The 21,645-nt window shown below is 34.2% G+C and overlaps 2 protein-coding genes across 2 annotated transcripts; both read right to left on the reverse strand.

The window, feature by feature from the left end:
- Positions 1-1,693: 1,693 nt before the first annotated feature.
- LOC123676605 (glutathione S-transferase 1-1) lies at positions 1,694-6,324 on the reverse strand. Its single transcript, XM_045612670.1, has 6 exons — positions 6,150-6,324; positions 5,796-5,937; positions 5,588-5,646; positions 5,143-5,284; positions 4,969-5,086; positions 1,694-2,109 (listed from the first exon to the last, which is right to left on the reverse strand). The coding sequence occupies exons 2-6, from the start codon at positions 5,934-5,936 to the stop codon at positions 1,874-1,876; spliced, it is 696 nt and encodes a 231-aa protein (XP_045468626.1). The 5' UTR covers position 5,937; positions 6,150-6,324; the 3' UTR covers positions 1,694-1,873.
- Positions 6,325-7,103: 779 nt separating this feature from the next.
- LOC123676606 lies at positions 7,104-21,582 on the reverse strand. The gene is made up of 6 exons (XM_045612671.1): positions 21,460-21,582; positions 11,720-12,067; positions 10,711-10,948; positions 10,546-10,659; positions 7,688-9,046; positions 7,104-7,251 (listed from the first exon to the last, which is right to left on the reverse strand). Exons 1-5 carry the CDS (start codon positions 21,463-21,465, stop codon positions 7,707-7,709), a joined length of 2,046 nt encoding a protein of 681 aa, XP_045468627.1. The 5' UTR covers positions 21,466-21,582; the 3' UTR covers positions 7,104-7,251; positions 7,688-7,706.
- Between the last annotated feature and the right edge of the window lie 63 nt (positions 21,583-21,645).

Here is a 21,645-nt window from a genome sequence, read left to right on the forward strand (position 1 = left end):
AGGTGTTGGGGATCGTTCCACTGGGTTTTCCTGACAAGGAAGAGATCGCGAGGTTATCTAATCTTACGTAAATGTAGGGCTACCGTTGGTTTTTTGTAGACCGACTGGTAGATTGGTGTCTTTGATAAGATTAAGAACTTAAACGTTTATTTTTTGTGCAAAACTGTAATCTTATGAGGAATAGTGGAGTTTTCAATTTTCTCTACAATGCGTGTAGTTTCTTAGTTAGTTATCTTTTCCATCTTTCAAGTGATTATCGTATGGAGAGTATCGGTTATTATTGGAATCATTGTATTTCTTAATTGTTGTTCAAAGATTTCCTTCCTGGTCAGGCAATTATTGCGTGTTCCTGATTTCATTGAATTCATCTAGAGATTATCAGATGAGCGGGTAATTGCCAAAAAAAATTTTTTTTATAAGCATGTTGTTTCAATTCTTTTTCCGAACGCATTATGAGTCGCAAAGAGTCACTTTCCCGCAGTGTGTAGAAAAAACTCCTGCTTTTTCTTTTCGTACGCGTATATGCGTATATGCATATATGTTTTGAAAAATCCTGATCTAGAAATTCGGAAAAAAAAGAAGAAAAAATTGAATCTCTACACAATAATCGCTATATCTCCTAAAATATTGGTCACAGCCCCCTCAAATAAAAATGTTTTCGATAGATCATGCTGTAATCCAAACCATATTTAAGTTTCAAGTCCGTATCTTTTCCCTAGGACAGTTGGCAGTCCCGTTAATATCATCAAAAATTTTTATAAAAAGGGAGAAGCAGCAAAGGTCATTTGGCTAGCACCATTTCAATATGATTTCTGGCATATGACCGCCACGGCTGGCTCGGAAGTAGTATAATCTGGACGTCCAATTTTCGATGACTTTTTCCAACATTTGTGGCCGTATATCGGCAATAGCACGGCGAATGTTGTCTTCCAAATGGTCAAGGGTTTGTGGCTTATCCGCATAGACCAATGACTTCACATAGCCCCACAGAAAGTTGTCTACCGGTGTTAAATCACAAGATCTTGGAGGCCAATTCACAGGTCCAAAACGTGAAATTAGGCGGTCACCAAACGTGTCTTTCAATAACTTGATTGTGGCACGAGCTGTGTGACATGTTGCGCCGTCTTGTTGGAACCACAGCTCCTGGACATCATTTTATGTCAATTCAGGAATGAAAGAGTTAGTAATCATGGCTCTATACCGATCACCATTGACTGTAACGTTCTGGCCATCATCGTTTCTGAAGAAGTACCAATGATTCCACCAGCCCATAAAGCGCACCAAACAGTCAGTTTTTCTGGATGTAACAGTATTTCGACATACACTTGAGGATTAGCTTTACTCCAAATGCGGCAGTTTTGTTTGTTGACGTAGCCATTCAACCAGAAGTGCGCTTCATCGCTGAACAAAATAAAATGGACGTAGTCCGCGATACGTATTCCGCACAGAACCATTATTTTCGGAATACAATTGCACTATTTGCAAGCGTTGTTCAGGCGTGAGTCTATTCATGATGAATTGCCAAACCAAACTGATAATAAATCACTTGACAGCTGTTAAATCGGTCGCCATCTTGAACAGTAATGCCAACTTAAAGTTATATACCACGAAAAAAAACACCCATTATTACCTCAGTATTTGAAATTTCTTCAGTTAACCTGATCATTTTATATTTCAGAAAAATAATTCAAAGTACTTGATGAACATTTTAATCTTTAATGAAGAAGTCATAATATTTTGTGGAAGTTATTCAAACATAATGTAGATGAAATCTTGTTTCTAATAATATTTAGTTTCAGTTTTCAGCAGCTATCGAATTACATGACTCAAAAAGCGTAAAAACCTGGAGATATAATTTCGACATTCTTAAACACTAATTTTTCCTGACAGGATGTATAGGATGTGTCATGTGACTCAAGTCAGGGGGATTCTTCTCAAAAGCGCTGATCTCTTGCATCCCAGCATCCACAATGGCCCAAAGTTCGGGATATTCTCTCTTGTAGGTCTTGTACCACTCGAATACGAGTTTGTACTGAGAAAAATCGAAATTTATGGCTTCTAAACACATGGTGGCTGTCACCAACTGGAAATCTGCTATGGTGATGTTATCTGTGGGAAAAAAAATGGATATGGTTTTATTAGGAGTTAAAGTGTCCCGAGATTGAATTTTTGAGAATTTCATTTTAGGCACAAAAATTTTAATCCTATTTTCAAAATCATTCAGAGGTTAACAGAACACTAGGACTGTGCATTCTGGTCAAAGGTGTAGATAAAACAGCAAAAAAACTGAGAAAATTCTCGAGATCAATTTCGTCACTAAATCTGAATATAACTTTCGATGAGCGTTATTATGATGTAATTAATGTAATCGAAATTAAGAAGTGTGGACTCAAGGTAAACTATGTACCTATTTCAACTGTGCATAAAATTCTATTGAATGAGTGAATTAATCAGTGTATTGAATAATTTTAATTTTACCATTGATAATCATCGTCAATTGAGCTCCATAGTTCAAGTGGAATTGAACATTATATCTTTTTTACGATTGTGTATAGCCAGTTCCGTACAGTCTGAGTTGTGCGAAAAGATTCTGCAAGGCTTTTAACTGTTCAGTGTAATACTACAGGGCTTTCCAATAAGAATGATACATTTTGAATTGGTTACAATGGAAACACATTTCAAATTTCAGAGTGTGCCGAATACAATCTATCAAGAATATTAATGTCGATTGTATGCAACAAACAAACCAACCTTCTGAATAAATAAACACATCGATAATAGAAGTGCACGTTTTTTATCAAGAACACATTTCCAATTAGTTTTATCTATAACAGTATATAGAGGATTTTTTGTAAGAAAAAAAAATGAAATGATACTATGGAAAATGTTCACTAATATACGTATGAAATTTGTTAATTTAAACCCCTATATGTTACTCACTCGGAAATTTTTAAACGAATATCTATGAAGATATAATATAATTTTGGGACAAAATTGAACTTTGAAAGGCATTTTAAATAGCATCATTCTATTTAAAAAACATCAATAACTAGAGCCATCAAGAAATCTTAAAAAAATGTTCGCACCAATTCAAAACTCATAATATTACTAAACATTGAACGTTGAGTTATTTGAAATGAGAAGTCCTTCGAAAGCTGAATAGTAATTTATAGAATATGTCAAGTTTCGAAGTTCAATTTGCGGAATACTATCAATTCGTTTCTGAAAATCGAAACGACACGTTCAAGTTCACTACCACTTCATTGTTCACTCAAAAAATAAAATGAATCCGACCTGTATTTTGGAAGGTACAAATGTTGTTGATTAGCACTGGAAAACATGATATAGACAGAGCTCAAACAGTACGTAAATAAACAGGGTGTTACTAAATTGAGGGTACAATTGAAATGAAGTACAGATTCTTCATTTAAAAAAGTCCTATAAACATGGACCCCCAAACGCTTTGATTTTAAGATACAAGGTAATTTTGGCATCATAGGCAGTTTGTCAATGAAGAATTTGCGGTTATATGACCTTTTTGTCTTGAAACTGAACATTCTATAGACCACCAAAGTAAATCTATAGAAACTGGACAACCGTTATATTCAAAGTGTTAAAAAGACAGCACTTGAAAAAACCATATAAGTCGAAATATACAGTCATCTGAGGATACACAATTTACAGAGCGTAAAATTGGATATTTAGCATTATTCCCTGTTACATTAGGGTGATATGTCATTGTCCTCTGAAAATGTTGAGCTTTACTAGGGTTTCTTGATTTACACGACTTTCAGCACAATAACGCAATGATATGTTGTAGGATATATGCAATAAATAATTCAGAAAAATATTCAGTTCACCCTAAACAATCGCGAAAAAATCCTAATATTTGTTTAGGATTTTCTCAAATTTTACTCTTATGAAGAATCGGAAAATTCAGTGAGATGTCATGAAAATAACGAGATCTTCTAAGTATTTTTGTCTTTCGAGAAACAAATACTCAGAAAATGATATCTTGACGTAGGCATAAAGGAAATATTTTCTCTATTCTTCATAACTTCGAGATTTACTCATTTTATGAGTTTATGGCGTTGTTTGATTGAACTGGCTCCTCCTTATAAAACTTTCAAGACTTGGATTTTTCCTCCAACAGGGAAGAAACTTACCCTGTGTTTACAAGAGAATTCCCTTGAAACTTCTTAATGAAAAGTGACAAGTTTGATGGTCTTCGGTTTCCTGTATCATATCCAACAACGGAGGGGGTTGAAAAAACAGATAGACCTTTTAAAAAATTAATTCCAGTGGAGAAATTTGAGATTTATGGCTTGGTATTGTAGTCGTTAGAAACTATATTTTTTCAACGAGAAGTTTTTTAAAAGATACTTTCCGGAAAATCGTTGGAATAGATATTTTGATCTGTTTTCCTTCGAAAAGTCAATTTTTAAGCGATATTTTTCAGTGCTGGGTGTTGATTTATAAGCTATTTATAGATCAAAGTAATTTCCACTAATAATTATTAGTGGAAATTATCCAAAATTTTTGTTGTGTCCACATAAATATTGGGTAATTCATTGTCAAAGACCTTCTGGAATTTTTCATTGTTTTGGTTACGCGATCAACAAAATTTTGCACAAAGTTTAAATCAAATGCTAATTTTCTGATCTAATCTTATTCAGTTTTGAAATGAATCAGAAAATTTCGAAGGGTCATATGAATATGACCCTTCAAAATAGGTGAACCTAACCCTCAGTCAGATATTTCCCATTATAGAGAACATTCATGGCTCAAAATTCGAAAAATACTGACATTGTGAAAGAAAATTCTATGTCATACTACATCTTTCATAGAGAATCACAATTTTCTGAATGGTGAAATGGATGTAATAAATTGTGTATATTGTGATGATCAAATTTATATTATTCTTATAGCTTTTAGATTCGAACCGATGCTCTAAAAGTTTCCACTCACCATCAGCAGCATATTTTGTTCCAGTTTTCTGTAGATATGTGTTGAAATTATCCAAAGCTATATGAACTTTTTTTAATCCCAAAGGTGTCCTTTGGTAGTCGAAAAATATAGGAGCCATCTGAAATTGTTTTCATTTTATAAGATTTTATTTTTTCTTGATCACCTGATACTTACAACATACTCCGAAATATATCTGTAGTATGTTGACAGATTGAAGCATAATCTGTGGTTTACCAATGCTCTTTTTTTCAGATCTTTCGGATATAACTTGTCGTTTTCACCATATTTATCTGCGATGTATTGGAGAATGGCATTGCTGAATTTGAAACAAGAAAAAAATACGTAGTTAATAATTTTTTGGATTACACAAAATTACATTAAATTTTGATTTGATAATGAAGCCTTTTGAGTTCGATGGCATATGATATGAGTAACAATACCAAATATAGAGCGTCAGGCTCAGACATTAAAGGAAATCGGCAGTTTAGCTATTAATTAATTATTCTAGTAACAATGAAGTATACACAATATCTATTACTCATTGTATCATGTTTACTTGTCGTTATCTATCGAGGTACGCGGATCATTTTCAAGGTTTTTCTGAATCGTAACAACATACCTTTCACCCAGGAAAAATCCATCGTCATCTAATACCGGTATTTCTTTCTGAGGATTTTTCTGTAAAGAGTCAGGAATTGTTTGGAGGTTTTAATATGTTCAAAATTGAGTAATTATGTTATTATTTAATTATTATCAATAAGAAAATTCTTTATGTTGTCTCAGAAAAAAATGAGATGCTAAAATAGATATTATTGAATTAGTCTTACCTTTGAAAACTCCTCAGTCATATGCTCCCCCAAGCCAAAGTCAACATTCACAAGGGTGTGTTCCACATTTAGGGCTTTCAGAAGTTGACGTACCGCTAGTGATGGTGGTCCATCAGATACTGCATACAGGGTGATGGGCATTCTAAAAAAATAATGACAATATACGTACAAACTATTATTAAATTCGAATGTTCCAATCAAAAACTAGACAAACATAAATTTTAATTTAATTCATCTAATCTGGATTGATATCGATGTAATTTAAAATCGAAGAACTCGAGATTGAAACTCAAGAAAGAAATAATATCCAATATTTCAAATAGTTCGGAAAAATCTAGAACAGTACTTTCATACCTTCGAATTCAGATGAAGTTTGTTCTGTTATTAAACTGGAATCAACTTTTCTAATAATGTTTCGTCTCTGAGAAGAATCGATTGTGTTGCTTTGATATCAAAAGTAAACTGAATTGCAGTCTACACTTTCATTTCAACGAAGGTAACTCTTACAGGGTCAGCCTAGCCACTTCAACTGAGAAAGCGAAAATAAATATCATAAAACTTCGAAGTTCCGATTCTTGTTGAATTTAACTCATTCCGGAAGCTCAACTGTTTTTCTTGATATCTCAACGTGCTAATAATTTTCTGCACATCTAATAAAATGAAAATTATCAATAGTTTCTTTTAAAAAAAAATTGATAACTATACCACCACACGTTTCCTTGGGAGTTGTACATAAACCAGAAAATTAATTATTTTGCGGCTAACTTAAAGAATGTATTGTTATGTTGATTGCTGTGCACAGTTAATATTTTAAACTTAACTCTACAGTATTATATAGTTTATTTATGTATTTATATTCTGAATAAACCCTCTTATTATTATTATTATATTATATAACTCCGAGTTGAAATACAATTACAAATAATTCTAGACTTCAAGAGCCAGCAGCTCTACCAGAACTAAGTCTCATTAAAAATATTTGGGGTGATATAGATTCCTAAAATCCAAGCAGTGATTTGGATAAAATATATTTGTATTATTGACTTATTATTTGAAGTAAATGAATGTTGTCTCGTTGAATGAGATGAAAAGTTATTATTTATAATAAAATTTATGAAATAGCAATTAGAAACAGACTCACTTGTATCAATTTTTCATTTTCACAATTCTTTATAAATTTGTAAATTATTGTCAATTAGGAAAATATTATTAAGATATACCATACTATAAATAAATGATGCTCTATTTAGTCAATGAAAGTGCAAAAAAATATATGTATCCATGCGAAGAGGTAAAAAGAGAAAAGAATTAATTTAAAATTTTATTTAACAATATAAAAAATAAATAACAATCTAACAATAATCTCATATCCTAAAATAAAGAATAATATGTACATGTCTGGCTCTGTGGTTTCACTTGAAATACGGATCTATATATTCGTAATTCGAGACGTACCCTGCAAAAAAACAATAATCAGAAATCATAACAAGACTTTTCCAGAATACAAAATAGAATAGGTAATTTATTAAAAAATGGATTGTTTGTTATTGTTATTGATGGATTATGTGATGTGATACGATATGCAATACTGAATGAGTGTAGGTACTGGAAAACAAAATAAAAAAATACAGATGAGGGAAATGATCGAATGCAGTTATTGGTGTATGAATTATGTAAAAATTCTTTTGAAGTTATGTGCCTGATTGATCCAATCAGTCAAGAATAGCGGGGTTAATTATATTAGGGTTATTAGTTTCTGCTGCAGGTTTCTGGACCTTGATTAGTGGTGATTCCATAATGGAAGATTAGCCTTCAAAGTTATACTGGGTGTCCAAATTTGTTAGACGGTGGTTGGAAGCTCAAAGTAGCTGTTCTTCCAAAACCAATTTTACCTTATTTGTGTCAGTCAGTCTATAGCTTCGTAGGTTCATTTGGTCCTAATTGGTAAGTGACTGATTGTACAATGTCAAAATTTGGCGGTCTGGGTTGGTTTTTACTTCTAGTAAACTGATTGGCGAACTGCTGACTAACAACCTGTCTAGGTTTTGTAGAGGTAGGTGGTTTTTTCCTGTTGTACATAGAGGGTTGTTGTGGGAAAGGAGACCTAAAGGGTGGCCCTGAGGGTCTTTTAGGAAAGGGGGGAAAATTATGATTATTATTCCCTTTGGGGGACTCAAGATGATTTGGTGCAAAACGTGGAAGGTCTAAATTGGAAGAAGGATTCACTAAGTGTTGATTGATTTTAGGGGTGCTATTTAGATGACCTCGGTACTTATCATAACTTTTTTTTGGAGGTTGAGGTCTGTGAACTTTTTCCAAAAACTCAGGGTTGTAGGGCCCTAAAAAGTTCTTATTGGATGTGAAATCATTTTTATCCAACTGAGTGGGCAACTGCTCAAAGGAACCAAACTTTGCAGACAATGCCACTCCTTGGAAACTACCTTGTGGAGCTTCAAGGTTGTATTGGAGCAAACCACCAGGAGGCTCAGCAAAGTTGTGATCGAAAATATTCGGGTTACTAGCCTTAATTGGCTCTTGTTGGAAATTCTGGTAGTTGCTGAAACTAGTAGCTGAGTTTTGAGCAAAATGTTCTGGTGGTTCAGCAAAGTTACCACCCGAATTAGAAGCCTGATTGGGCACATGGTTTTGGAAATCACCAAGACCATAATGGTTCAAGTCATAGCTCTGTGATTTGATGGCATTCGTGGAAGGATTCAACTGATCGAAATCCTGAGCCAAGTTTATGAAAGTACCGAAGTTGGTTCCTTGCGGAATACCCTTGAAGTCAACGGCAGGGAGTTTGGGTGGGTTCTGTTCCACCGAAGGTGGATTGGAATGCTGGGAATCGCCCTGGGTGACCTTAAGGTTGTGAGGACCGAGATCAACTTCTCCTGAGCTCTCTGGTTCAATTACCTTGTTGGCCTCAGGAGAATCAAAAGCAGGTTCAAGCTCGAAATCGGAATCTAAGTTACCCTGATCGTGATGGTTGCTGTCGTCTGATGCTTCCCCGCTAGGGTAATCGTCTGGTTGTGGGTGCGTATGTCGGTAGTCCGTGAATGGTACAGGAGAGTCAGGATTAGATGAAGATGCAGCGGAGAACAGTTTGCCGACTATGGTGCCAAAACTCGGTTCCACAGTTTTGTACTCGTTTATTGTCGACTCTGCCCCATGATGTGATGAGTGGGTGTTCTTCCCTGATGGTATTTTCTTAAGTATGAGAATTCCTGATTGCACCCCTGATGCTTTGTTGTCTTTAAAAGTCAATGTCATGTGAGTTTGATTGTTAGGCATGTAGAAGAGGTTCTACGAGGACTTTTCGAAAAGTTGGACCTCTTTGAAATCATTAGAAAGATAATTACATATTATCTTCATATTTCGGCAACTCAGTTAAAAAAAAAATAATATTTCATTCGTTTTTGTTGACTGAGCCTACTTGGCAGTTTCTTCTTCTTGTATCAATGTTAAGAGACTTTTTTAGTCAAAACAAAATGGAATTGGATCTTGAACTAATTTCAAAAAGACCTCGTATTATCATAAGGTTGTCTTTCATGTAAATGGGTGTAAACTAAAATAGTTTTTAGTGCTGAGTTAGATACAAGTTGCTGAGAACAAATCTTATGTTAGCTGAAAGAAACATGGTGCGAAAAATATTTAAGAAATATAATTAAGCTCGTTCTGGTTCAATTATTGCCAATGAATTGTGACCTTCCCTGAAAATTTCATAATTTTTGTATTGGAATGTGTAAAATCCAAAGTTTGAAGAAAATTTGGTCAAAATTGAACCTCTACAATAAATGAATATCTCCTAGATATTCATGAAACAGAGTGAAAAACGTTCAGTGCCTTTGTAAATAGTGGCATCTTCACAATCACCTCCACCTTCAGATTATCGAGTCTAATAAAGAAGTTTTGGCCCCATTGGAAGAAAAATATTTGAAAATATGCAGAAAGATAATATATGAAGCTGGACTTTCGATAACTAACTAAAAAAATGCATTGAAATCCCGAGTCTACAAATTATACACCATTCTAATTCGATTCATAATCATGTTCACTATTTTTTGGCAATGAATCCTTCTATTACTGCCATTTGAATAATTCATAATAATCTCTACTTATGAAGGTCACAAATTTTCCACATATTCATGCAGTCTTCACTCTCTCCGAAAATTTCCTTCGTTTGTCTGTCAACCGAGACGATATTATGCGTTCACGTAAAAAAAACGAAAGTATTCTACTATCAGTGAGTGAAGAATGGACTTATTCCAACTTTCCTACTAAATTAATGCCTTCGTCGCAATCGATATGGTATCTAAACTGATTATGGACTTCGACAAGTTGACTCGCCTAACTTGAAACATTTATACTCGTAATTCTATGAATGAAAGTACAGTCTTGGTGACACTGTAATTTCTAGTTCGTTGGCTCATTGTTTCTGTACCAATTATCCGACAATTTTTTTCCAGTTTAAGTGATGTGATTAGATTCATAGGAATTCATTCGCTTGATAATAAAGAAGGCTCGGTTGGAAATTGAAATAATTTCTCCTCGAAAATTCGAAAAGACTGACTTTCGAATATCGGTATTTCTGACTTAGCCAAAAAGTTAAAGCAAAAACATTAAAAGAGACCCCCAAATAGAAGAAACAAAATCTTATGTACATGAATCTGTGCAAAAAGGGTAACGAATATTGGGAATCAATAACTTGGTGCAACTTTTTTGTCATTGATGAAGTTTCAAATCAAAATACCTGGATAAGACCCCTGGTAATCAACGTGATGAAAGTGATCTGGAAAATGATCTGGTCCAGGTCCAGATGGTGGTCCATATTCTACTTCCGGATGGTAGTGACCATAAGAAGCATCTGAAAATAGCTCAAAGTCAAAAGAGTAAACAAAATATTTTAAATACCCACCTTCATGAACTTCTGAAGAATGCATTTCCCTAAATGCAGTTCTGGCAATTTTTTTTCCAAGGTTGGTGATGACTTCTCCCTTGGCTTTCACCAGCTTACCGCCTCCTACCAAGAGGTAACCTCCACCCTTTATAAGCTGGCCTTTCAACGCTAACACGCCACCTTTTATGGCCTTAACTGCTTGAAGGAGAGTGTTCAAAACTGCTTTTTTCATCCACCAAGGGTCTGGTTTCTCCTGCTGTTGAAAACATCAGAATTAGAAAAATCTATTCATTTTTTCGTGATGCATTGTTGAGTTTTCAATATACATAAGGGTTGGTGGAAACCACAGGTGCTGTCAGCTATAAATAATAATTTGAAAGCGATAAAGACAAAATATCCACTGGCACTTTCATGTGAAGATAGATTTCCTTTGCTCTTCTTTTGGTTTTTGTGTCTGTACAAATCGATTCAGAAACTATATGTGAGAAGGATCGCTTCTATAGACCATTCAGAAAGTATCCAAAATTTAAATTTAATCAACACCTGATCTTGGTCCCGTAGAAAAAAATTGAATTGGGCATTTTTGCTGATCATTGAACACTAATTTCCTTCTAGATGTACTTGAAAATTTAGTATATTCTTGAAATCAAGATGAATAAGAACCTATTTTTTTTGGATACTTTCTAAACAAAATGTACAATCAAAATTGGTGCTGGTTGCCTGAAATATTGATATCACATATACATTTGTGCTACAAATAGCTGCAGTTATATACAAAAGATGGATAGCTATTCTCACAACCTCTACTTTCATCTTACTTTATAACCACGTCGGTCAATTCTATCAATATCAGTATCTGTCAACAATTCTGTTAAATTCGCTTCTTTAGAGTCGTTTTCGTCCTGAAAATTGAGAGAGGCATTTGGTCAAGGGTTAGTCTATAAATTTAATTAATTAATTAACCTTTATATGTACTAATCGATGATTAGATTCTTCTATCGAAGTGTTTGTTGATTTCAATACTTACTACAGGGTGTGGATGGTAACTGTACCCATGGCTGGGATAGCTTTTCCCACTACTTGAACTGGAGCTTGAGCCTGCTAATGAAGAGGAAGCTGCAGCAGATGCTCTGCCTATGAGCCTCAATTTTGCTTTGGCGCCTTGGGCCAATAGAGTCTTGAGAACACCCAGCAAGTCTGCAGATGAAGATCCTGACCTCTTCGACCTTTCATACTGTACATATGAGTCTATGTGTTTTCTCTCGTCTTCTGTTATATCATCTAGTGTTATTATGCTCAATGGTGCTTTGATGGCACCGGTTCTGACTTTGTGGACGATGAAGAAGAAGAGGAGGAAGACCAAAAGGAAATTGTTCTGGAAAAAAGAATGCTATTAGAAAATGAAGTAGTTTTAGGATTTTACAATTTCACCAGAATATTTTGGTAAGTATATTATTGAGTAGGTACCTATATAGAATTAAATTTCAATCTAAGGGGATTATCGGTTACTAACAATAGATTTTGAACTATTCTAGAATGCTGAAAAACAGAAGATTTTCCTTGTTGGCGTGCAAATTTACTTTTTCGGAGTAGATAGGTTTTTGTCCGCTGGGTGGCGCATCGTAGTAATCATACTGCCTAGCGTCTGCCAGCGTTCAATAAGGTGCCTACTACTTCTACTATTTGTTTGTCATCTCGGATTGAGTTATGCGGTACTGATGATCTCTAACAAGGGTGAAACTGGTATATCGTTACTCTCCCTCGATGACATGCATTCTCCTTGGGTTACTTTCGATTATGATTCCTACGTGGAAATCTTCTGTTTGACAATGGTTATGTTGATGGCATTTTCGCTGATACCTGATACATTAACCAGGTAGATAATTAATATCGTAAGATATTATTACATACTTGGAAATTATACTTCTTTTTCTTTTGTATTTTCTTTATTCTAAACATTTTTTTCAAGATATACTTCTTGGTTGTCGATTTTGATTAATCATAATAGAATCTCATTACTGGAGTACGGTATCAAAAAATAATGTGTAGGTTGAAACAAAAGTTCACTGCAAAAGACGCTCTCCATACGGAAACAAATGATTCGATATTCTCTTTATGAAACAAACAATGTAGGATTCATTATTCCATGTAACAAGGCTTCAGAGAAATACAGGACAATGTCATCAGGATTTTCTGGCCCCTTTTCGCTAGAATCCTTGTGTTTCCAGATCAATATGAAACTAAACTGCTTCACAATAGTTGAGGACGGTTTATTTATTGTAACATACAAAAGTGAACTAAATATGATAGTTTAGAAAAGCATTGAAGTGAGCTTTTACTTGTTTGTTTAAATTAGTATTCATGTTATTATTGTAATATTGTTTAATCAGAAAATTTTTTGTTTATTTTTTGACATGTTATATATAACTTAATTTTTATTTGACTTACGTAACCGTTGAACACACAAAATTTCAGTGAAATCTGTAGGTAAATTTTGAGATAATGAAATTTTACAATTTTTCTAATGTTCCAATGATAATATTCTTATGAAATTTCGTGTGAACATTGGTTTCAATTCTAATATTTTTAAATTATTGAGAAAACATGGGCATAACCCTGGAACTATCTAATGGATTTTGACAAATCAACCGAAATATCAAATTTCTAGCGTTTTGCGTTCAAGAGTTACAGTGTTCAAGGCGGCTGAATAGACAAATACAATTAATTTTGATCTCGAATTCTTCATCGATTTTTTATTCCAGTGGAACAAGCACACAAAAAGAGAACGATTAGCTGTTGTGTGAAGATTGCAGTTTTTTTTCAGTAATAATTTGAATGAATAATAAAAATCCATTGTTTTGGTGGAGCAGTATATTTTAACCATTGTCCACTGAGAGAACGAAATGCAGCTGAGTACGCGCTCATGGGAAACATATTTAAACATTGTTCTGATCGAAATAAAACAAGTGCAGTCGGTACAGATAGAACTACGTTCGAGCAAAAAGGCAGCTAACATCATTGCATGGATGCCCGCTGAGAATCGTTCGAAACAAATTGTTAATTAGAAAGTTTTTTTACCTACAAAGTTTTAATCGGAATTGGGATATTATGTCCACTTACCGGCGAGTATATTTATGCGATTCCAAGAAGTTTCGGAAACATGATTTGACCGTTATCATCAGGAGATTCTGGGATAATATTGCGCTTTTGATTTTAGGTGTATTGTTTTAGTTCTGTTATACCTAGTTATAATTTGTTGTTTTGCGAGCGCGATTCAGTGTGAGAGCCGGCTATCATTTCGCTGAAATCTCTGTAATTCACAAATTTCGATCTGTGAATTGTTTTGATGATGTTAATGATGAAATCAAGTGGTATACACGATTTCTGTCCTAGAGATCTGAAATTATCACGGTAGATTTAGGGTACGAATATCTAGATGTATTTCGTTGATGGGCAAAATCTGTTGCATGGTTCCGGAGTTATGAGATTTAAACAAATTTCTTTCGCAAATTTTTATTACTCATAATTTATTCGTTAGATTCGAGTGAATTTCGGTATGTATGTAAAGTTCCATGTAGTGAGTTGTAACAGGTGTTTTTTTTTCGAGGTATATAACTTTAAGTTGGCATTACTGTTCGAGATGGCGGCCGATTTAACAGCTGTCAAATGATTTATTCTCAGTTTGGTTTGGCAATTCATCATGAATAGACTCACGCCTGAAAAATGCTTGGAAATAGTGCAATTTTATTTCGAAAATAATAGTTCTGTGCGGAATACGTATCGCTCCTACGCCCATTTTATTTTGTTTAGCAATGAAGCGTTTTTTTCTGGTTGAATGGCTACGTCAACAACCAAAACTGCCGCATTTGGAGTGAAGCTGATCCTCAAGTGTATGTCGAAACACCGTTACATCCAGAAAAACTGACTGTTTGCTGCGCTTTATGGGCTGGTGGAATCATTGGTCCGTACTTCTTCAAAAACGATGATGGCCAGAACGTTACAGTCAATGGTGATCGGTATAGAGCCATGATTACTAACTTTTTCATTCCTGAATTGAACAACCATGATGTCCAGGAGCTGTGGTTCCAACAAGACGGCGCAACATGTCACACAGCTCGTGCCACACCACAATCGATTTATTGAAAGACACGTTTGGTGACTGCCTAATTTCACGTTTTGGACCTGTGAATTGGCCTCCAAGATCTTGTAATTTAACACCGCTAGACTACTTTCTGTGGGGCTATGTAAAGTCATTGGTCTATGCGGATAAGCCACAAACCCTTGACCATTTGGAAGAGAACATTCGCCGTGTTATTGCCGATATACGCCCACAAATGTTGGAAAAAGTAATCGAAAAGTGGACGACCAGATTGGACTACATCCGAGCCAGCCGTGGCGGTCATATGTCAGAAATCATATTTAAAATGTAATGCCACAAGATTATCTTGCGGATAAATAAAATTCATGTCAATCGAATAATCCATCGTTGTTTTATTGCAATTTAAAGTTCTATAACTCTAAAAAAAACACCCTTTATTTATTGACATTGGGTATCATGTCTTGTTGTTTCTCTTCGTCTTTTAGATTGTGCATATGCCAGAAAGAAAACCTTGAAAATTTCATAGTAGCAAAAAAAATGTTCTCTCCGCCGAACCAAAAGGTTCATTATAGTAAATAATCAACCGAAATGTATTTAAACGTCGGATATTCCTCTGATTGTCTCCAAGAGTGGGCACAATGGCAATAGACTCTGAAACGAAATAAAGCAGGCGTTTCATTCTAAATTAACGACCAATTAAGCATTGTTCATCCATCTACTTTCGTTTTCGCTAGATGGACATTTCATTCGGGTAATTTATTCCTATTGCAAAGGCAGTTGTATACCGAATTGTATTGGCCATCAAGTTCATGGTTATGCCGGTGTTTTGACGGTATTTTTTTAAGGTGTAGGAGAAAGTTGTTCGCATAATGTGACATAAATGTGAAGATGCTCTATCAAGTATTGCACGACGGTATTACCAGTGAAAAGGATACTGTTCAGCACTAATAATTATTATTGGTCACCCGCAATAGGATCTAGTATACAGGATGACCCATATAAAACATTTCGGCAAGATATTGTCGTATGAGTATTTCCCTTCAAAGAGTCAATTTTATTTGAAGGGGGGCATCTTTTGATTGCAAATTCGTGGGTTTATAATTTTCCTCCAATGCGGAGTGACAACCACCTTGCAGAACTTAATTTGAAATAGCGGTTGGCTGACACATGAATCTGAAGGTTTTCAATTTTAGTAATGATCACCCAGTTGTAATGAATTTATTGCTAATGAGTTTACGGATATGATCGCACAATTAAGGACAACAAACGAGCGGTTTCTGTTTTTCAATCATATCATTCACATCGATAAACTGGTTTTTGTGATATCGTCTGTTCTTATAAATCAGTTTTTTGAATTCCTCATACAATTTGTGGGTTTCTTCAAATATATCCGCCACATACACGAATAGTTATTCTACCTGGTATCTAAGGGTGTACTTTGTACACGAATAAACGAGCGCTCAAAAGCTAATAATAAGATCAAAAAAATTGGTGATGGTGGCAGATCATTTTTGGGGTTCATCTTAAGCAACTAAACCGCTCCACCAGTCTACGTCACATCCAAGAGGTGTTGACGCACATGTTCTTCTGTCTTATGTACGGATGCTGATCAACCTACTGTTCCATTTTGAAAACAGAGTATGCCCAGATGTGTTTCTGAGTGCTTAAGACAACTTAGGGGCCCAACACTCCTTAATTTTCCACATTTTTTCCAACAGTCGAGGTTTTATGAAATTTTTATCAATTACAAACTAGATCTGAAGACACATTTATACAAATAATTGTAATAGATTAATTATTAGTTTTTTACAGGGTTTTCTAATAGTAATGATACAATTCGAAATTGTTATAATTGCAATAATGAGTATTATTTTTCAGTATTTCTTATGTCATTTGTTGAGGCATGTATCTTTACAAGTTACAAGTGACATAAGAAATGTCAAAAAATGATACCCATCGTTGCCATTATGACAATTTCAAATTATTACATTCTTATTAGAATACCGTTTAACACTCATTTCTGCAGGCATATGAAAATACGTCATGATTTCAAAGGTTTACATTGCTTAGATGACGTCCTTTCGAATGAACTGCTAACCTCTAGTCAACTCTCTCAGTTAAACCAAAAAAAAATCTTTCATAAACAAAAGAACGATGATCATATTATATACTCCCAAGAAATGAAGATCAATTCCACTTTCTCCAAACGAACGAGAAAGAGAGAAAACAAGAGACCGTGAACTTTTCACGGTTGAAGGTTGTTTTATTATTTACAAACCGACCGTGTACAAATCCGCATAATCGAATCACAAGTGATCACAAGATGACGTTTGCATGTTGACAAAAATCTCCAGATGATAGGCACACTCCGTCCAATTATGACTCTTCATGATCTAATGGGTTTAATTGAAGTATGAATGAGTTAATCTGACATAACTGCGTTTAGATTTAATGAGAGTGTTATGAAACCAGATCAGTTAAGGATAAAGCGGAAGGGAAAAGTGATTTTTCAAGGGGGGAGTTCGATTTTGAATAATTTCATTGAGAACGTTGCAGTTTTAATTGGAAATTCAATATTTATTTCTTTTCTTTAATTATGTGGCTAATCCCTTCATTCTGCCACATCTTGTAGAACGAAAGCATACGAGAATCTCACAGATTCGCACAGATTTCATTGTTATACAGGGTGATTCACCGGGATGGCCTATTAGACGTTTATGGAAAACTAATCATAATTGCATTGCATTGAAAATTTGCATATTGGGGTTTGAGACAATGATCTTTCTTCTAAAATATTTTCAGATCTCTACACTTCCGGTTATACCGGAATAAGACTACTACTTCCATATTTCAAATGGCAGGTCCAGTATATTATTGCATCATTAGATAGCTTTTTCTATGACAATTTTGGCAATATGCCATTATACTTGGGTGAAAACTCAAGGGTTCATTAGTTAATGGAAGGGGCCAGAGGGGGCCCGGATCCCTCCTAAAATTCTGCTGGCTCCCCCTAAAGTTTGACACTCAGGCTAAAAGATTAGCAGAATTTTAATTTCGCTTTACTTTGCCCCTCCCCAAAAAAAATCCGGCCCCCTTTTGGCCACCCCTGTTTTTGAAAGTTGGCGTCGCCACTGACCTAAAATTAATATATCAAAACTTATCGATGTAGATCTTCAAATGAGGAAAAACCGCAATTCCTCACAGTGTGGAGTAGTTTGTGTCGGAAAACACAAAAAGGAACTATAATTCGATGTTTCCATAATCAAATATGACATTTCAAAAATTATAATGAATTATTCGTAATTGAAAATCAATGGTTTCAACAATCCCAACGAAAAATTTATTGTAATTCATGAAATGTGAAATTTAGTTATCCAAACATTGAATTTTAGTTTCTTTATGCATTTTCCGGAAGTCACAGACTACTTCACATAGTGAGGAATTGCATTTTTTCCTCATTTAAGGTTCTTCCTCGAAAATTCCTAAAGTATTCATTTTAGGTATAGGGTTTGCTTAAGTAACCCCCACTATTTTTGTTAGTGGAATCGTCTGAAATAATAAAAAACGTTCTAATTTGAAAATCTTGAGTTTTGATGAATTTGAGTTGTCCAAGTTTATGATCTTCTTTAAACACCCTGTAAATTTTTGGTCGGTTCTTTCCTCATTCCTTCTAAGTATTTGTTTTTTCTTCATGATGACACAAACGATGATAGAAGGATCGAAGAATGTTTCCACGATAAATACATGAATAATAAATGAGTAGCAGGAAATTTCTCATAACATACCTAATATATGAATCTTAAAAAAAGGGAAAGTGAATCGACTTTTAACTCTATAAAAAACCAAGCGTGTTGTTTTTGCATTTCTTTCTCACTGACATATAGGAATCGATTAATGTTCTTCACTGATCATTTATTCTTCTCAACAACTTTTCAGTTAATGCTTCTCTTATAGTTATAAAGATAGAAATCGAAGAAATTCGAACTTGCATAGATACAACATTGTATGATCTCCTTCGGAAAGGCATGAATGAACTAAAAATTCTGAGAAGCCTTTTAATTTCAATTCAAAGTTATTTTCCGCGAATAATTGTAAATTAAAAACAGTTAATAGGTATCTGAATCAAATTCAAATATTCATTTCTATTCACTTGATTTTGGCGCTTATGAAAATTCATGCGATTGTGCATAATCGATTTGATTTCAATTGATTATTTTCGAAATTGAACCTTTGGATTCGATCCCGGCGAAAAAAAATGGAATTATTAAAAATTACGTTTTGGGTAATTTCGGACGGTTTCACATCACTAATTTGTCCCAAAAGCACAGATTTTTCCACCATCAGTTTTGCCTGTCGGGAAAGTGCCTCACAACTACCCTAAAGTGCTCTAGTATTACGAACTGTAACTACAACATTTTGACCATTTTCCTAGTGATTACTAACAATCTCAAAGCGTTGTTGAAGTTTTAGTGATGGCATAATTTTCACTTCAAATGTGAAAACACGACAGCTTGAAAAGTGACACCTGCCCAGATCCTCTTTTTGGGTTCATTGATCATTGAGATCATTATGCCAATAAAAATCCTTTGTTATATTCATAATTATTCCACACTATATATTTTTTCTGGTCGAAATACGTCTTACAACCAATGTGATGAATGAAAATTAGAGACACATTCTTCACTTTAAATTCTCACTGGGGTAAGGTGGAATGCACCTTGCATTGTTGTGTTTTGCGCGATGTCTATTTTTAAAATCAATTGAAAATATTATAATATCATTAGAATTTGAATATAGAAGTTGCCCTTTGGGAATAAAAAAAATTACTGAACAATTGACATGCATAACCTTATCAAGACCCAAAATTTTCTGTTATTCGTTTGTTGTAATAACTTCCATTTGGGTACCAATTCTAGTCATTATTTACTACTGAAATTTCCATATTAGAATTATAATTATATGATAATATCATTCAATTAATACAATTATTCGATCGAGTGACTACCGAACAAAAAGAAGACAGTGTATCTATTGATAATTTGATTGTTTTCACACTTTTTAGTTTCATTCAAATAAAATAGGAATTCCAGATAACAGGTTTGAGAATAATTTGGTTATTTCATACTCTCTAGTTTCATCCATAGAAGAAAGAAGTTTGGTCAAGAAATGTTAAAGAAATGTGAAATATATGAAAACATAATTTGATTTGAAGATTGAAGAACAAAAATTTTATATAGAAAAAACAACTTGTTGCTATATTTTCTCAGTTTTAGATATCGAAGATTTTCATGAGATAAATCGAGAAATAACAGTCTTCTGTGAAACTTGCAGCACCTGTGATTTCTAGAACACAGTTCGCAAACTAATCCTTGAATTTTGAAGGTCATATAAGTTCTGGTATCAAATTTGAAGAACTTTCTCAATGGAATAAGTAATACTTCATCTAAAATTCTAATATTTTTCATACAAAACTTTAGATGTTATTGTTCCTTATTCTCAATAGACGAAATAATCAATTTATAAGAGTCATTGACAGTGAAAAATCATCCTGATTAACATTAAACCATTCTTATTCATACAATGAGAAAAAAATTGATTATGATAATCATCACCATACGCACTTCAAAATATCCCCTCAACCATAATTCACTGTTTAATTATAGTCCGATCCTTATATCCATTTTTTTGCCGCCTTTTCAATGATAACATAGTTTTTTCTTTGTTTCAACTTTTTAAGATTTCTCATAGGTACCAGTGTGACTATCATTTCATCGCAATATCTTTAATTTGCGCATTTCGAGCCTTCAACAACCTCGACCGTTACATGAATACTTTTTGGTCCAATTACATTTTTTCTGGCAGGATATTAATTTGAACAAGATAATTTTCGTGAAAGCTAAGTCAGAGGGTTGAAATTTGCAGTGTTCGTTATACCCATATCTCTTTTCACATTAATCAAAGTACCCAATTCCCCAGAAAAAGTTAAACTAATGTTCTCCTAGTACATCATTGAAATGAGCTATACAATTTTCGTAGGGTGTCAATTAATTTTTGAGAAAATTCTAAATTTCAATGAAAGGATCGGAAACATTTGAAATAAATAAATTCGAATGTAGAATATTCTCTCGATTTGGGGCATATATACAGAGTTTTTGTGATTAAGAGCCTCAAACTTAAGGGGTGATTTTGCATAAAAAATAATGACAGTTTACTATATAGGTTGTTCCTAAATTGGAGCCACAAATGAAAATACTTATTTCTCCAATTATTTTAAGGATCATGGGACCGCAAACTATTGGATTTTTGAGATACAGGGTGTTGTATTTTTTTTTCAAGTTTTTTTCATAGCATCTTCCCTCCATAAGATATTCAACTTAAATTTGACATAGATATTAAAATTTGAAATTTCCATCATTTGATATGCTCATTTTGAATGAAAATATACAGGGTGTTATTTCTGGAACAGTGCAAACTTCTTCCCTCCAGAACTTTTTTTTGTGGGCCACTAATTGTTTAGAAAATGTAAAAAAGAGACCAGTACTAGACTTTTTGGTTTCTTGTTGTTTTGTCTGAAAATATCAAACCAAACAAGAAAGGATGCACCTGAGAAAGTAAAGCGACTGTCCGGAAGATGTTGAGTTAACCGGTGAAAGAAGAGAAATGCTCACCTTCATGATGGCAATGTCTAGGTCCACACCACAAACATACACGATCTGTCTGCTTTCGCGAACTGAAGAACGGCTTCTTCACTCTCACTTCTACTAATACTGTCTTCGACCCAGTTTTAGTTTTGTTTTATTGGGAGATCCCCACTGTTACGTACCCTCGAATTTCCAGGCCTTTATCGGCACTAC

Source organism: Harmonia axyridis, chromosome 3 (genome assembly GCF_914767665.1).
Source record: "Harmonia axyridis chromosome 3, icHarAxyr1.1, whole genome shotgun sequence".
Classification (NCBI taxonomy): Eukaryota; Metazoa; Arthropoda; class Insecta; order Coleoptera; family Coccinellidae; genus Harmonia; species Harmonia axyridis.

What these genes read in the sequence shown, in the direction of transcription:
- LOC123676606 (XM_045612671.1), bottom strand. An exon ending in GTTACCATCCACACCCTGTA is followed by an intron (nt 10,949 to 11,719) that starts GTAAGTATTGAA and finishes TGTTTTCAACAG; the next exon opens with CAGGAGAAACCAGACCCTTG. An exon ending in TTCTTCAGAAGTTCATGAAG is followed by an intron (nt 10,660 to 10,710) that starts GTGGGTATTTAA and finishes AGCTATTTTCAG; the next exon opens with ATGCTTCTTATGGTCACTAC.
- LOC123676605 (XM_045612670.1), bottom strand. Translation starts at nt 5,936, where the DNA reads ATGCCCATCACCCTGTATGCAGTATCTGATGGACCACCATCACTAGCG. An exon ending in GATATATTTCGGAGTATGTT is followed by an intron (nt 5,087 to 5,142) that starts GTAAGTATCAGG and finishes AAACAATTTCAG; the next exon opens with ATGGCTCCTATATTTTTCGA. An exon ending in AACAAAATATGCTGCTGATG is followed by an intron (nt 2,110 to 4,968) that starts GTGAGTGGAAAC and finishes TTTTTCCCACAG; the next exon opens with ATAACATCACCATAGCAGAT.